The following is a 17807-nucleotide window of genomic DNA, read 5'->3' as shown; positions in this document are numbered from 1 at the left end:
ATTTATGAAAAACAACCAACCAACCAACAGTATTGTTCCAGGAGTCATAAAGAACCATTATTGCAATTCAATTCAATTCTCTTCTAACATGTTATACCCACAACATTTTAACCTTAGTCTAGTAGCATTATAAACTTTTTTTAAAGGGAGGGTTTCTAAAAACTTGGAATCTTACAAAATCTTATTCTTTTTTTTAAAACAAAGATTATTTATTTGAGAGACTGCATATGCACATGTGCAAATGGCAGGAGGGGCAGAGAGAAAGAGGGGGATAGAATCTTAGGCAGGCTCCACACCCAGCACAGAGCCTGACTCGGGGCTCAATCTCATGACCCTGAGATCATGATCAGAGCTGAAATCAAGAGCTGGGTGCTTAACTGACTAAGCCAACCAGGTACCCCGAAATTTTATTATTATTGTAAATAGTGTGGCCCTGAATTTTCTAAATCCATATTGTCTGTATTTCGTATTTATTTCTCTAACATTCTGTGTTTTCCCTGTTTTATAATCATCTGTTTTCTTGCCTGTGTCTCCCACTAAAATGTGAGTTCTGCTACAGCACAAGAAGAGTAGATTGTGAGAACTGGGAAAATCTCAGAGGACTGGCTTAATCCCCTCATTTTGTAGAAAGGAAACTGAGGCTCTGGAAAATGAAGTGACCCGACCAAACCCACTTTTAATGAACAGAAGAGCTGACATAAGAACCTCGGCATCCTGCCTTCCTCCATAATGTTTTGTCTACACTTCGCTGCACCCTCTGTAACCAGCATTTTTGTACTTTGGATAATCTGCCAGCAACAGATATCAGGCTAATATTATAACCATGCAGTATTAATTTACACTTGTATCTGATTCCTCAACCTTAAAGTCAGAATAAAAGAAATGTTCTAACACAGGTCTATGGTTAATTTAGGGGAAAAAAATACCACCATACTCTAGTTAATGAAACTTTGTAGAAAAACACGCTATAAATGTCCTAATGTGTAAATAGGGAATTGATTTTTGATGAAGTTTAAGTATATTCTCCACTTGCTTCCATACTGTTTTCACATTCATTTTGTCTGACACTTCCCTCTGAGCGTGAAGCAAGCAGTTAGAATTATGTGAAAAATTGCAATTTTGGTTGGCTGCCACTCCTGGCAAATACATTTCATCTTGGAGACTCTTATACCAATTCCCAATGAACAGAGTCTTAATAATCAGGAGCAAAGCTGCCACACATTATTTTATTTTTAGAGCAATTCTTTAGCTTCCTAAAATGGTCCATTTGGCATTTACAGGATGAAGTGGAAGGAGAGAAACATGCTGGAAAAAGAGAAAGGAAGGAAAAGAGGGAAGGAGAGATGCAAAGAAGTTTGGGGAGCGGAGAAGCAAGTTTGCTATGTGATGAAGTATTTGCATGTATAATTTCCTTTTCCTCACTGTCTCATATTTATCACAGAAATAGCTTCAGTTGAGAAAAAAATGAGAAGGATAGCTGTCAGAATCTGTGCTTTTAAGCATCCTGTCTGCTCACAGAATTTGAAGTGCACAGTCAGTCCCTCTACCCCAGAGGAATCCGGAAAGAGCAGGTGAAGCAGGCAAGGACCCAAGGAGGCATCTGGAGAAGGGGAAGAAGAGGATGGTGCTTTCTCCTACTCTCACCAGGGCAAGCTGCCGGCTGTACTCAGCATCTTTCCTTGTTCTACTAAGGACAAAGCCTGTTCTGTTGTGAGCTCTCTGCCGGCAGCAGCTGTAGCTTCAAAAAAAAAAAAAAAAAAAAAACCCAAAACAAAAAACAAAACTTGTGTTTTCATTTTCTCTTCTTCCATTTTCTTATTAAATATGCATAAGGGTGACATAGATGCTAGTCAGTATTGTGGTGCTATATTTGTTTAAGATATTGAGCCTTAAAACCATATACTTCCTCCAACTCCATTTCATTAAATAGACTCTTTTTCTGCTACATGCTTACTAATTAGAGCCTGTCCTCTAGAGTAGCAGTATCTATGGACTCCATACAATGGAAAAGGCAATAGTATTAGTTTGGGGAAATAGTTGCCTATTACGATTAAATAATTCTTCATTTTAAGAATGTCACTCCTTTTCATGGATTTGTTATTTTTTCTTCAGTGTCTGCATCATAAATATGTATTTATTAATATTGCTGTTCTTTAATCTCAAAATAAGAGAAAAACATTTTTAAAATAAATAAAATATAAAACATAAAGCATATACACTGAAAATAGGCAGGATGACATACTCATATACAGAAAATTCTGTAAATCTCAGAATACAGCCTTTTAAAACTTTGACCTAAAAAGTGGCATTTATAGACTCCCAAACTAGGTCAGAGCGTTTCTGATTACTAAAGCCAATTTATGTTCTGTAAACTTTAGTGCATACATTGCATATTTTGATATATATTGCATAATTTATGGCATATTTATTAAATTTATCATAAATAATGCAACATATATCAAAAATGACAAGAAGGCAATGCAGCTTGTTAAGAAAGACAAACCTGCCAGAAAGCAACACAGCAAGTTTAACCGGTGACACAAAGTATATTACTATTTTGATCATTTTATGTTTTAAAAATATTTGATCATTGAAGCAATTTTTTTCTTTGCAATTTGAGTTATAAAGAATGCAGACTCACTTTGACCCAAGTGAGGATCTAGCACAGATTTTATGTTTCGAGATCACAGTAGATGTTTCCCAATTCTACAAAACGGGCACAAAAAACCAAGAATTCCTAACATCCTCTTCTTCCTTCAACTTGAAGGGGTTATGGCTTTACCCAGAAAGGGAGATAATGGAGGAAGGAAGGAATGAAAGGAGAAGGAAAATAGAAAAGCAGGAAGAACAAAGATGAGACAAAGAGAATTTTATATCTCATGCTCCATATTTTGCAAAATCATATTTAATTTAGGCATAGCCCTAAGATCAAATCAGAATGAATATTACAAAACAGCACAATAAAAGACTAGGTTTCAAATGACCTGGCACCGACTTTGGAGTATCTGTAATTGTAATGGTAATTTAGTGATAGTGAGCAGTAGGAAATAGGGAGAGTAAAATTCTAGGATCTTACAATACATAATCTCTGACAAGAGGACAGTCTGATCTGTTTTACAATTTGTATTTGGACATACCTGCTAACATCATCCTGCTCTGCAACGTCATCATACACCTCCTGGTCATCTTCAAGAGCTCTTGATGCAAGAGCACCCAGAGAAGTTTTCTTCACTTTCAGAGAATCATAGTCAATCTCGACAGCAGTCGTTCTAATATAGCCATCTGCCAAAAGGAGGAAGGACTTATGTTCAGGTAACTGTAGTTTTGGTATCTCCAAGTTGTAAATAAAATATTAATTGCAATTTGCTCTTTATAATTTCCCTTCATTTCCTTGTGTGTGTTTCTGGTTTATAGACTTCCGACGTAGACACGTTTGACTGGACTTTGTCAAAGTCTTAGGCCGTTGTGGTTTGTGGTAAGCCTAGAGCCTATTTTAAAGATTCCAAAGTGACTCATGTGAATCATTTTTTTCCCCCTTTTAGAATCAATGAGGAACCTCATGCTCCTTGTTCCTCCCTGGAATAATATAAATATCTACATGGTTCCCTACTAAGAGAATAACGCAGATGAGGTGAAGATGGAGCTGTCTCTGTCATCTTAAATTTTCTTTTTTCTGTCCACCCTGTAAAATACTCTTCCTAACTTAAGAGAATTTGCATATTTAATATTGTCTTAAAAAAACCCAACACTTTGAAGTCAGAGGAAAATTTGCACGCACATGACCCCCTTGCTGTCCTGCCCAGCCATTTTCCTTCAGGGTTGTCTGTGATGCGGATTATTTCAATTTGCTCTCCTTGCTTGAAGCTCAGTTCATTCTTCCCTCCTTTGACATCACAGCAAGCTTTTGCCTGATGGATGACTTCAATAGGGCCCGTTAGCTGCAAAGAGAGGAAACAATCACAACAGGCTTTCTTACTATTCAGAAAATCTCTTAGGAATGGAGTTTTGAAAGACAGTACGTCCATGACTAGCCAACCAGTCGATTTACCACATACTAGAAACTGACGGTGAATGTCATTCCTGATGAGTGTTCTCCTAAGAGGGATGAGGGGAAAATCACAGAGGTGAGGCAGGGCCAGCAACGAACAGGTAAGCATGTGCTTGGGGCCCGAGAGAGTAGCGATGGTCTGTTGACCTTAGAAGCCTGTGAAAGGCTTGCAGGGGAATCCACTAATACCTGAACACCACTTATGTACAACAACACATGCTGGGTGCTATGGTTTTTATGGGATATGCTGGTGGTCTGCTTAGTAGATGGAGGTTTTTTTCCCCATCTTTGCATTGTGTGATTATTCTGATGGTTCTTTTCAGGCTTCAAGCAGCAAAGGGAAGGGAAGGTGGTGATGGTGGGTTGTACTTGTGGGAAAAGCATTTTCTTTCCCCCCCCAAATTTGTGGTGTTGTCTTTCTATAAACCTAGACATTACCCGCTATAAACAGATACCATTTTACAAATAGCTTTGTAAATAAAAAAATAGCAAACAAATGTTATGTGAGGTTTTGAAAATTAATATCCTGGACAGTGTAGTGGTTTCATGACAGCAGGAGAATACAGTACTCCCTCCTTTGTGGTTGTGTCTTCCGGGGTTTCAGCTACCCTGTGGTCAACTGTGGTCTAGAAACAGATGATTCTCCTTCTGATCTATTGTCAGATCAATAGTAGCTTAATACTGTGTTGCAATGCCTAAGCCATTCACCTCATTTCATCTCATCGTGCAGGAACGTTATCATCTCATGTCATCATAAGACAGGTGAGTGCGGTACAATAAACTACTTTGAGAGCAACAGACCACTTGCAGTAACTTTTATTATGATATAGCGTTACAATTGTTCTACTTCATTATTAGTTATTGTTAGTCTCTTATTGTGCCTAATTTATAAGTGAAACTTTATCCTAAGTATATATGTAGAGGAGGAAACAGAATATATAAGTATTCAGTACTATCCATGTTTTCAGGCATCCCCTGGGGGTCTGGGAATGTATCACCTGTGAATAAGAGGAACTACTGTAATCTAGTTTAGAACATGAATCCTAAAGTCCTAACTTCCTAATCCTAAATTTGCATCTTTTTCAACACAATTTCTTGGATCTTTTGAAATGCAAATATGCGTTGTGATTGTTTTGAAGCAGTTCTGCTCGTCTTATTACATGCATGATGTCATGAATTGTGAGACCTATTATCAATTATGTACCACTAAGAGATAAACAGCTTATTTAAGTTATAATATGCCAATGATGTTAAGATGCAGCCGAATTTCAAAATTTTAAAATGTGAAATATTCTGTGTCTTAGAATTGATGAAATATGGTACTATTGTAATGGTTCTCACATTTATTTAATTTCTTTAATTTTAACATCTTTTAACATTTTTGTGGAAGGACTACAGCTTGTTAAGTCCTAGTCTTTACAAACTTTGAGTTCATATTTAGTGGTAAGATTTCCAAAAACTATTTTTTTCTTATTAAAAATGTTATTTGAATGAATGAGTGAAACAATGCAAAATTGCTTTCTCTAAAAGAAACACAAAATTATAAAGTCCCTTCATAAAAGTGTGTTATTAAGACTTTTATTTGAGAAATTAATTTTTCATATTTGCCACTTGAAAAATATGAACATTGGTACCCATACATCTGTATGGGTAAAATGTCTTAATGGTCATACTTAAATCTTAATTTTACTTATATATAGTAGGCTTTTTGGAAATTTAATGAGAACCTTAGCAGATATAGTGCCTTACATACATTATTTTATTTAATTGCACAATAAACTTTCAGAAGAGGTATCATTTATTCTCACTTTAAAGAATAAGAACAACAACAACAGAAGAAGAAGAATCTGAGGTTTAGGGAAATTCAATAACATGCCCACCATCACATAACTCACACAGGCAGCTGGAATTTAAATCCACATCTGTCCAATTGACTCTAAGCTTTATGTTTTTTCCTGTACCATGCTGTTGAACCTTTGTTTTAATACAATAAATATACTGGGGAGTTAAACAGAAATCAAATTTTTATAAATCAAACTGTATATTAAATGTTTCAGAGGAATTAAATGTTTAAAGGAATCTTGACATGAATCCTTTTTGTAGTGAAGAATAGTTCTGTCATTCATATAATCACCTTCAATATAGCTAACACACCAGACCTGTGTCAGATGGGACATGTCATCAAAGATGGTGTAGCCAAGAGGGGATAGCCTGGCAGTGTAGTGTTGGTGGTAGTAATAGGAGTCATACAATTAGAAATCAGAAATCAGAGAAAAGAGAGGTCAGAAGTCCAGGTGAAGAAAGAGGGATGAGAAAGAGTAGGTGTCAGAAATCAACACATATAAGCTAAAAATAACGGCAAAAATGTAAGTCCTGTCTAGACACCAGCAGAGAGAGTAGTTCATAGCTACTTTACTCTGAGATAGGTCTGGTTCATCCATTTGTGTCCCTTGTATGACTGTGATACATGCCACAGGGATATCTGTGTGTGTGGTCCGAGCTCATACTACAAGTAGGTTAATACCAAATGTGAAATGATGAGAGCCAAGCTGGGTGTGAGCAACTCATTCACTCAATCAACATAAAATTTCCTAGGTGTTCACTAATCATAAGCCACCATTTTTATTTGGATTTTATCATATTCCATTTTTACTGAAGGTATCTAAGAGAGCATATTGGACAAAATAATTACTGTTATAAAGGTAGTTGCTTTTTAAAGGAAATAACAATTAAGTAATTCTCCAACCATGCAAGTTTTCAAGAATGGTGCCCCTTTTGTGTGAAAGGTATAAAAAGAGATCATTCTTGTTTTACCCATCAGCAAGCAAGCTCTTACTTTAAATTTCTTCTTTATTTCTTGTTCTTTCTTTTCTCGCTCTTTCTGTTCTTTTTTCTCCAACTCTAATCTCTTCTTTTCCTCCTTTTCCCTTTTTTTCTCTCTTTCTTTGGATGCTTCTCTGTGGATAAAAATTGTTAGGTTGTTTTGGCCTTTGCAAGCACTAATGTGTTATAGCTCACACATCCAGAGGTTCCTACCTACCACAGAATACGGTGCCTGACAGTATTGATGAGGTTATAAAGCCAGGGGTTGTTGAAATTCCTGAGTGTGTGAGACTGTTCTCAAATCCAGTAGAAGGCGTACAAATGAGGATACCTTCCAAAGGCTCTGCTTCCCCTCACAACCTGTGCTAGCAAGTGGAAGGCATGCTTATAAAGGCCCAATTCTTGCTTCATATCAGCATGAATACTATTAATCTCTCTCTTTCTTTTTCTTTCTTTTTCATGTGCATGCACTCACAGGTACAGAGTATGCACATATGCATACATGCAAACCTTAGTTCAGAAATTTTAGTCTGAATTGGTTATATAAGAACCAAGTACAGAAAATTAATACATTTAAAGCAACAAAAGAAAAAATAAGGTAATATATTTATTTCTCCTTTCACTCAATTTCCAGAAATTTCTTAGTCCTGGCCTATCCCAGAAACTCATTTTAGAGCTATTTTTAACATCTTCCTGCTTTAGCAGGTTGAAACTTTGCCATCTGGTGCTGTGGTAAATTATTTCTCATAGCACCCTCATGAGGTGAAGTACTGCCTAGGTGGGGAAGTTGTAACATATAAATGAATTCATTTCCCCAAGGACACACTGAGCAAGATGTACAGATTCCTGGTTCAGTGATCCTCTGCCTGTGGTCTATCCAGTAGCTTCGGGTCCCTGGCCTCTCACAGGACATTTTTGAGAGGCCTCCGTAAAAGTTTTAGACAAAGAGACTTTAGTCCTTTGTACTGAAATAAAGGTTATCATTGTATGCTATTCATTGGAACAATAAAGCCTTTCCTCCCTAGGTGTTGATTATCCATCCATTCTTCCTCATAGAAATCATACTATTCATTTTCAAGGGGAAAAATATCATGGTAAAAAATAGAATTCATACATGTCTTCATATGTTTCTCCTTCACTGTCTTGTTCCTGTCAAGAAAAACATTAATAATGATTAATTGTAATTATTCAAAAAGGGAACATACACATATTACATTGATCAACTACTTAGTAAAATAAGCATGAATTTAAGTGTATGTAAATTTGTCTTATTTAAAACATTTTTTTTTTCTTTCAAGAGATAGACTGGAAAAGTAAGCACAAAAAGATCTTATTTTATTTTCTGCTCTATAAGTCAGATGTGTAGCCAGACTTAAGTTTATGTTCAGTGCTACAAAATTACTGTGAGTCAGTGTAATGATTGATTAATGTCTCAAGCATTTTAGATGAAATATTATTATAAATGGGAAAATACCATTGTTACTCGTAACAGTTTTCATTTGTTTCATTTTGTTACGAGTTGTCACTCGTAACATTTCATTTGTTGTCAATAGAATATGAATCACAGCAATTGTTAAGTATTTTAGTTAAGCAATATAATATCAAAAGGGGAAAAAAAAAACTGACCTCATCTAGATTTCCAGGACCTAAAGGGTTTTAAAAAGAGAATAAAGTGTAATATAATTAAAAAGCACTTTAGTACAGAATTATTAGACATATTCAAAACAGTACATAATCTAACAGAACTTATGCTTTATCAAAGATATATAAGTACAAAATAGACTATGTAGCTTAGATATTTACTATGGCCTTTTCCATACTTGTAATTTAAGTGTAGAATCATTTCACTGGCTTTCATAAAATAATTCAAAAGCCAAAAAATAATGAAGACTTTTAATCTTCTTTATGAAAGGCATGCACATTCAGTTTTATGGGCTTATATAGAACACAGGTATTATAACATAGGTAAATCACAATTAGTTTGTACTTTTTGACTTATTTTCTCCCAAGGATTTGGATTCATGTATCAGGCAAATCAAGTTAATTAGTTTAGTTTTTTTTTTTTTTTTTAAAGATACTTTACTGGGGCACCTGGGTGGCTCAGTTAGTAAAGCGGCCAACTCTTGGTTTCAGCTCAGGTCATGATCTCAAGGTCATGAGACTGAGCCCAGCATTAGTTTCCAAGTGGGGTGTGGAGCCTGCTTAATTTTTTTTCTCCCTCTGCCCCTCCCCCCACTCATGCTCATGCTCTCTCAAAAAAAAAACTTTACTATTCAAGTGTTTAGTGATATCAATTAATTATTAGATATATGACATAATCTAGAGCAACAACAATAAAAAAGTGTGGTGTTGGTTGTAGAAACACGTAGACCAGTGGAATAGAGCAGAGAGCTCAGAGACAAATGCATAAATTTACATACACTCTTACATACACAGGTATTACACACACACACACACATATATATAAACATAGACACACACCTATAGAGTTGATGTAGTATAAAGATAGCATTATAAAATGTTGAGAAAATGATGGATTTCAAAGTATGGTAATGGGAAAACTGGCTTCATAGACGAGGCAGTAAATCCGAGTTTCTACTAACTCCTCAAAGGTGGACTGCAAAGACATCAAAGACTCAGATATAAGGGGTGAAGTTTATAGAAGAAAATAGAAGATAATATTTTTATTTTTTAGAGATAGGACTTCTTAACTAAAACTTTAAAAAACGAGTTGCAATGTAATAATTAATTTGATTATATGAAAATTCATTTATGTTCAGTGAAGGGCAGTTTGGGTTAACAGACAATGGACAGGATGAGAGAAGATAGTCCCATGCATCTGACATGGGATTAATATCTGAAATACGCAGGAACTCCTGCAAGGATATCAACTCCTAGGAAAAAGTGGTTAAAGGATATGAACGGGCAAGTTACAGAAAAGGAAACCACAAAGGCTAATAATACACCAACTAAGTACTCAGACCCAATATCAAGTAGAAATATGAAAATGAAGTGAGTTATCATTTTATACATAAGAGACCTGAAATTAAAAAGCTGAATAATACCAGGCATTGGCGAAAGATCTTGGAATCTTCATGCCCTGCTGATGGGAGTACACACAGATGCAGCTTTCCTGGAGAGCACTCCAGTCCTAATCAGTCAAATGAATATTCCATAGCTTATGAACAGCCATTCCACTACTGGATATATATTTTAACGAGAGTCTCTCAGAGGTCCACATGGGAATGTGGACAAGAACATACACTGAATTATTATTTGTAAATACCAGTGAATTGGAAGTAAAATGTGAATGCATAGGATTCATGCCGTGGGGTACTATGCTGTAGTTAACAAATTATATTATACATATATAGTAACATGGGTGGGTCCCCTAACACACATTATGCTGAGTGTAAAAAAAGAAAAAAGAGTAGAGTGAGCTATAATATACTGTTTATTTAAATTGAAATATGTAAACATACAAGAGTATGCAAAGCATATGTACAAATAGACACACATTAAATATATTAGATATATATAATATATAATATATAATATATATTATATATAATATATATAATATAATAATATATATAATATATAAAATATAATATATATATAAATATATTATATATTGTCTCTGGTTGGAAACAAAGAAAAAGGATAGAGATAAAAGGGGGTACATATGTAAGTAAAAGGAGAGAGGGGTCTTGCGTGGACCAAGGATGACAATGGCCCAATAGTGACCCTATCAGAATGATTAACTAAATCTGTATCTGAGGTAACAAATAAATAAATAAAACATGTTTTTGCCTCTTACCATCAGAGTGCATGACACCATCTTGATTTTCTTCATTTATAGGGCTTCTGAAAGCAAGAAAGAAGAGAAAGTAAAAATGGAGCAAGTAGATGCTCACCTTACAATGAAACACAAAACAAAACAAAAGAGTAAAAGGATCATTTTAAAATTATTTTCTCTTTAATTTCTACTCCTGTTTAAAACTTTGGAAGTTATTAGAATGGCCTTTAGCCTCTTATTTATGCTGCTACTGAGGCAAAAATCAGGGAGCTTGAGGACAGTTCTATCCATACACAGTGGATGTATAAAATTAATCCATTGCTTCAGGGCAGTAATGTTTTCTATTAAAATGGCAGTATCTCAATACTTCAATTCTGGGATTCTGAGGCATTTGATTGGTTTTATCACATAGATACCAAAGAGAATTAATTAGTTCTAAACCTTGACTCCTTCTTTCCAGATGTTCTCCACCTGGCTTGACTTCCGTTGTTTGCGGCTTGGACTCCAAGGTGCCTCATTCTGAACCACTTCACTCCAACTACTCTTAATAGTTACCAATATCTGGACCTCACAGATCCCTAATGATTTATGCAACCATCTATATTTTCTATTTTTATTCTCAGGTTGATTAGCATAGCTGGAGAAAATTGCTATTTCTCTGATTCTGATATTACAAATGGCATTCAATCTCAACTTTACCCTCAACACTATTCTATAATCCTACATACCTTTTCCTAGTGAACCTTCCCTCCCATCCTTCTCAATGGCTATTCAAAACCTTCACTGTTTTCTTCAATTCTCCTGTCCCTTTCCTCTCCCCTAAAATCAGATGATCTTGTTTCACATTTCACCGATAAAAAGTAGTTACTAGATGTGAACTCTCTTAATAAAATATATTCCTTTTACCCAAACTTGTCCTTATCTTCTAATCAAGAACACACCACCTGTGTTGTTAATTCTATCCAAATTATCAGTGTTTTACACCCTTTTCCTTCTTTCTTCTGCTCATCATATTATTTATATTATTGTTACTATTCCCCTTCTTTCACTCCCCTGTTTCTAAATATCTCACATTTTGTTTTCTCCCTCTGCCCAAGTTATTCTCATTCATAAAGGCCAAACTCTTCTCTTTACCTTTCTAAATCCTCCAGATTACCACAGATAGTCCTCCTTTTCCCAGCCAAAGTGAAGGGCTGTCTGTGCTCACAGACTTGATTTCTTTTCCTTCTACTCAATTCTCCATGACCACACTCTGGCTTCTATTGGCGACCCTTTGCTGAAACCACTCTTAAAGGAGTTACTCACCAAATCTAGGACACCTGTCAGTCTGCATGCTAGCTGATTATTTTGTGGCCCTTAACAGTATGGGCCATTTTGCCTTCCTAGAATCTCCTGTTTCCTGGCTCATTTCTTGTCTTTCTAACCACAATCCCACAATTTCCTTGGTGGGTTTATTTTCCTTTGACATCCCCTTTAAGTGATGAAGTTCTGGTCTTGGCTTCCTGTTTTTTTCTACTCTATATCTGTCCCTGAATGGTCTCAGATATGCCCACAGCTTCACTTGTTCTCTCAATGTTGTTGACTTTCATTGACATCTTCAGTGTAGGCCTCTTTTCTGAGTTTCAGGCTCATATATACATATCTTTACTTGAATGTCTCACAGCCAGTTCTCTAGTCACATTGCAGAAACTGAGGCTGCCCTCTTCTATCCCAGCAACCTATTTTTCCTACTAGGTTTCTTATCCTAGTGAATGGCACCACAGTCCAACATATCCACCTTAGCCTCAAAGTCATCCTTGTTTCTCACTCTTCAGTTCCAAATTAAATTAATCATGTTCTGTCAATTCCGTATATTTAATATCTCCTATAATTCACTTTTTCCCTCCATCTCTCTCCTCGTTCCTGCTAGACACAAGGACACAATCATAGCATCACTAGCATGGACTCTTGCAGTGGCCATCTGCCCCGTCTTCTAGTGCTGGCATTGTTCTCCATCTTCTCCACCCTTACAGTCCTTTCTCTATTTTGCTGCCAAAATGATCTAATGCAAAATATGATTATATCACTTTCATATTCACTACTTAAGCCACTTAAAGAATTAGGAAAAAGTATTACTAAAACCCAAGAGATGCTGGTTGCAAAACTAACCCCATTTGAAGAATGTGGGCTGGAAGTGGCTTGTTATCCCTTAGACCAAAAAGCAAGCTCAGTGGGTACACTTGTGGCTCAGGAAGAGTTGCCATAGATATATGTGTCTCAGTCTTCACCTGGGACAGTAAACATATGTGGGTCATCAATAGTTGATCCAATAAACTTACATCTAAACAAATTTGAAATTTTATTTTTTTAATTTTAAAGAAAGATTTTATTTACTGATTTGAGATGGAGATAGAAAGAGAGAGAGAGAGAGCACAGAGGGCGAGGGAGAAGCAGACTCCCCGATGAGCAGAGAGCCCTATGCGGGGCTAGATCCGAGGACCCTAAGATCTTGACCTGAGCTGAAGGCAGATGCTTAACCTGAGTGACCGAGGCAACTCACAAATTTGAAATTTTAAAATTTAACTTATATATGCTTAGCTTTTAACTTAGGTAAGTGTAAAGGCCCAATTAATCAACTCATTAGCTTGATCATAAAAAAGACACTTACTTCCTTTAGTGAATCTTTTTAGTCCCTGAGAGATTCAGAATTAAATACAGAAATGAGGAAGTAAGTCAAACATGTGGTACAAAATTTGTGAAATGAAGTTTAATCGTTGGGACAGTGTACCTATGTTCAATATTTTAAGTATTTATAATATTTAAGAGATATGTTACATTAGCAAATATTGAGTTAGATATGTCAAACTAATTTAAAATTTGTTATTTAGACTTTTTAGTTTAGTTGATAGGTATGGATTCTTCAATTGTGTCAATGTTGAGTGTCAACAGCTACTCACATCAAAAAAGGAGAGTCAACCTGACATTACAAGCTTCTGATAAAAGAATACACCATCACCTAGGAAGTAGTCTTACCAAAAACATTAGAACTAAATTTGATTAAGCCACCTCTGCCTCCAATTTAGAGGAAATACAGAGGAGAGAGAAACACATAAGCTATACCATAGGAAAGCACTCAGCAAAATCTAGACTGTGGTTAACTATAGTGCCCATAAACAACTTGATTTCTTCAACAAGTAAATTATAATAAGTTAATAAAGTGATAGAGGATAGACTTATAGCTTGAAAGAGAATTGCAAATGTATAAGCTAAAGAAAATGTGTAGACTTTATATAAATTCTTGTTCGAACAAACTTAAAAAAACCACATACACTAGATTTAAGAGAAAATTGTAAATTTGAACACAGGCTTGATCTTTATATTAACATATAGAGTCTAATTTTTAGGGATGCCCACCAAAATATTCATGAATAGAATTCTATTTATTTGGTATTAGTTTCAAAATAATATGAAAGAGGGAAGTGGGTGGGGATATTGATGAAACAAGATTGGTGATGAATTTATTTAATTGTTGAAGTTGGTGCAGGGGACATGGGTGCTCATTATACTGTTCTTACTGGCTTTTATATATCTGCCTTTTATAAAATTTTTCAAAATAAATGTGTTTCTTAAAAGGGATAAGAAAAATCTCATTGCAAATACAACTGGGATATTTAAGAGAACTGGACATGCTTTGATGGATTTACGAGTCATTTAAGTTTTGGGGAAGATTTTGCTTAGTGCAGTTATTACATTTGTTCATTTGGGTGTTTGAAATGCTTAAAAAATTCAATATATATGCAATATATATATGCCGTTTATATATGCAATGTAAAACATGGACGGGAGTAATTAAAACTAAAATTTTAAACATGAGTATCCATTTAAAAGAATTTAACCTGAACTGTCCAATCATTAGTCAAAGATCCCAAGGACAATAATTATTCCCACTTAAATAAAAATTACTAGATGTATAAATAAGATAGGAAGCTACGTGAATTTAAGTACTTAAAATAAATTAGGCCTTTGCATTATTAACTTTAATGAATTGAGAATTAAAAGTACAAGATGTACATACCTTAGATGTCAAAATATACTGACATTCTACAGAATAAAATCTATAGCCCTTTTCATGGTATACAAGGTTCTTATGACCAGCCCTGTCCTTTTTTGTTTTTTTTTTTTTTAAAGATTTTATTTATCCATTCATAAGAGACATAGAGACAGAGGCAGAGACACAGACAGAGGGAGAAAGCAGGCTCCCACAGAGGCCCTGATGCAGGACTTGATCCCAGGACCCCAGGGGTTAACGACCTGAATCAAAGGGTAGAGGCTCAACCACTGAGCCACCCAGGTGCCCCTGACCCTGTTCTTTTAGAATATATTTTTCATATTTCCTCTTACATCATCTTTTTTCACTTATTAATATTGACTCACTCTCTGAACACTCTCTAGTTTCTTGTTCCTCTCTGCTTTACCCATTCCTAGAAGAATCTTTCTCCTTATCATCCCGTTTGTGACCCTCCTTAATCTTTAAGCCTCTCCTGAAACACTCTCTTCTCTGTGAAGTTATCTCCAATGCCCTAGGCCCACACAGTTGCTGCTTCTATGTGTCATACATTGCTCCATTACAGTGATTATTCTGTATCACTATAATTATAGAGTAATTGCTTAGAGGTCTCTCTTCCTACTATAAGACTAGAAGAAAGAGATTGTCAGTTTGTTAGTTAATTTAGTATTATGACTGTCATTTTTAGAGCACTACTAGAATAATTCCAGTCATGTATAGGACTTTGATTTTTTTTGATGAATTAATTATGCCCCAGCAATACTAAGAAACTAAATTAACGTTTGTTACTAAAGTGACTTGTTTATGATCACTTTTGAAAGAGAATATTAGTCAAAAAGACTACTGGACTTACAGTTTACTTCCTAAAACACTTAGAAGAGTAACAAATAATTGCAGAATGGAGAGTATCTGCATAGCACATTCACACATATGTGGCTGCACATATGTGGCTGCACATTCACGCATATGTGGCTGCAGGTTTATACAAACCATTTATTATTTGTAGACAATGTTTGTATGCACACATTGCTTCATGGACCCAACACAATAGCAATATAAATCTTAGTTTACTTTATAGAACTCTGAACTCACCATCTATCACATGGAAGTGTTCAATAAATATGAAATCGTCTAAGAATGATAGTGAAGAATAAAAGGGAAAAAGATGAAGAAGAGAAATAGGTGAATGTTAGAATAAACTGAAACTGACACCACCTATTAAAAAAAAAAAAAAGAGTGTTGCAGGCATTGAGAAAAACTACACTGAAAGATACAGGCAAACAATGAAACCAATCACCTATCACATAGACCTAAGCAGGTCAAGAAGAAAAGGAAGTTTATCAGTTGTTAGAACCATGTGTCTGCTCAGGAGGACCTTTCACTGGTTTTTTGTTTTTACATGATGGCATGCAGGGTTACATAGGAAAGGCAAAATTAATTCAATAATTACAACCACCAATTTTTAGAAAGCTCGTAGAGCTCTATTTCCTGGCTTTTCAAGATGTAAAGCTCTTGACCTTTCTATCTTATTTGCTATTCATGACTTTGTTGGAGTTTTCTCATTTTTGGTGTTTGGTTTTTACAGAAGGGTGCATCTAAGTGGCACACGAACTGGGTTCTATACCTGCTGTTGCTGAGAATAAAATCTTATGACTTCTCTGTGAACTTTTCTCAGGAACTTGTCTTCCTGTATCGAATGCAGGAGGACCTATATAAAACTGACTCGTTTCAGCCAATGCTCTCCAAATGGAGTTAGGTAAGGCCACCCATAAGCACACTTCTGATAGGGCAAGTCTCAAATTCCAGACAATGTTAAGCATTTCTAATTATAAAAAGGTTATAATGGTAAATTCATACTTTTTCTCGAATTTTACAGCCAAATCTGAAGCTGACCATGAATGATCTCATGGTAAGAATCGTTCAACTTTTCCTTTTCCAACTTTAGTCACTTCCCAGTATTTATTATTTCTTATTACTTCACTTTTCCTGTCTCGTTACTATTAATAACTGTGGCATTTGTTTTGTATGCTAAAATATTCAAGCATTGGTTCTGTTTTTCTATGAAGAATTAGTTATACTGTTAAAATTCTAATTCATTTTAAAAGGCGGTGCCAAGAAACGTGTTACACTAGAAGATGTTGATCTGAACACTAATAGTGATAAACAGGCTCTTAGGATGCCTTTCAGTTTCTCTTCTGATGTCTGGGTACCAGAGCAAAAAAATATAACTAGCTGACTTCTGACCACTAGGTGGGGAAACAATACAATTTAAAAATTGTACATTGTAAATTGTATTTAAAATACAATTTAAAATACAAATACAATTTAAAACAGAACTTTGGCCTCACCATCTTCTTTCTAAAGATGGTTATTATTTCTAATTTTCTTCTGCCTCTAATCTTTTACATTCTTTTTTTTATTTTTTATTTTTTCAAGGTTTTATTTATTTATTCATGATAGACAGAGAGAGAGAGAGAGAGAGAGAGAGGCAGAGACACAGCAGAGAGAGAAGCAGACTCCATGCAGGGAGCCTGACATGGGACTCAATCCCGGGTCTCCAGGATCCCACCCTGGGCCAAAGGCAGGCGCCAAACCGCTGCACCACCCAGGGATCCCCTAATCTTTTACATTCTTAAGGCATCCTGATCCGAATGATGCCATTACATGTGACATCTGGGGAGGCAGGTGATAAAAGCGACCCTATCTCCTGAAATTCCTTCCCTGATACCAATTAAAAATTCACTTTCTTGCCATAAGCAATACGGACTCTACATGCTCTGGAAGACTGTAAACCTTTCAATCATTTATTCCTCTGGGAAGCCAGTCCCTCACCTGAACACTACTTCCCAGTGGCTCTAGTCCTTGTTTCATGAATCCTCTCCTTGCCACCATTATAATTTTTCCTTCTTCACTGCATCTTTCTCCTGGGCATACAAACATACTGTTATTTCTTCCATCTTAAGAAAACAAATCTCAATTCCATGTCCCCCACCAGTTTCTGCCCCAAATCTCCTTGAAACAGTTGTCTATAATTGTTCTTTCCAGTTCCTCTCCTTTCCTACTCCTCTAAAGCTATTTCAGTCAGGTTCAAA

General features: G+C 35.6%; 1 protein-coding gene across 3 annotated transcripts in view; it reads right to left on the bottom strand.

Moving 5' to 3' along the window:
* FYB1 (FYN binding protein 1) overlaps positions 1-17807 on the bottom strand; it is a 146434-nt gene that overhangs the window by 22990 nt on the left and 105637 nt on the right. For all 3 annotated transcript variants that reach the window (XM_072757046.1, XM_026016716.2, XM_072757047.1), the window contains 6 exons: positions 10692-10738; positions 8498-8517; positions 7986-8020; positions 6885-7005; positions 3779-3938; positions 3138-3282 (listed from right to left, as the gene is read on the bottom strand). In XM_072757046.1, coding sequence (XP_072613147.1) covers positions 3138-3282; positions 3779-3938; positions 6885-7005; positions 7986-8020; positions 8498-8517; positions 10692-10738 — 528 coding nt within the window. The remainder of the gene's footprint in view (positions 1-3137; positions 3283-3778; positions 3939-6884; positions 7006-7985; positions 8021-8497; positions 8518-10691; positions 10739-17807) is intronic.

The sequence above is a fragment of the Vulpes vulpes genome, chromosome 4 (genome assembly GCF_048418805.1).
Source record: "Vulpes vulpes isolate BD-2025 chromosome 4, VulVul3, whole genome shotgun sequence".
NCBI classification, from domain to species: Eukaryota; Metazoa; Chordata; class Mammalia; order Carnivora; family Canidae; genus Vulpes; species Vulpes vulpes.
This window is presented reverse-complemented; position numbering and strand designations above follow the sequence as displayed.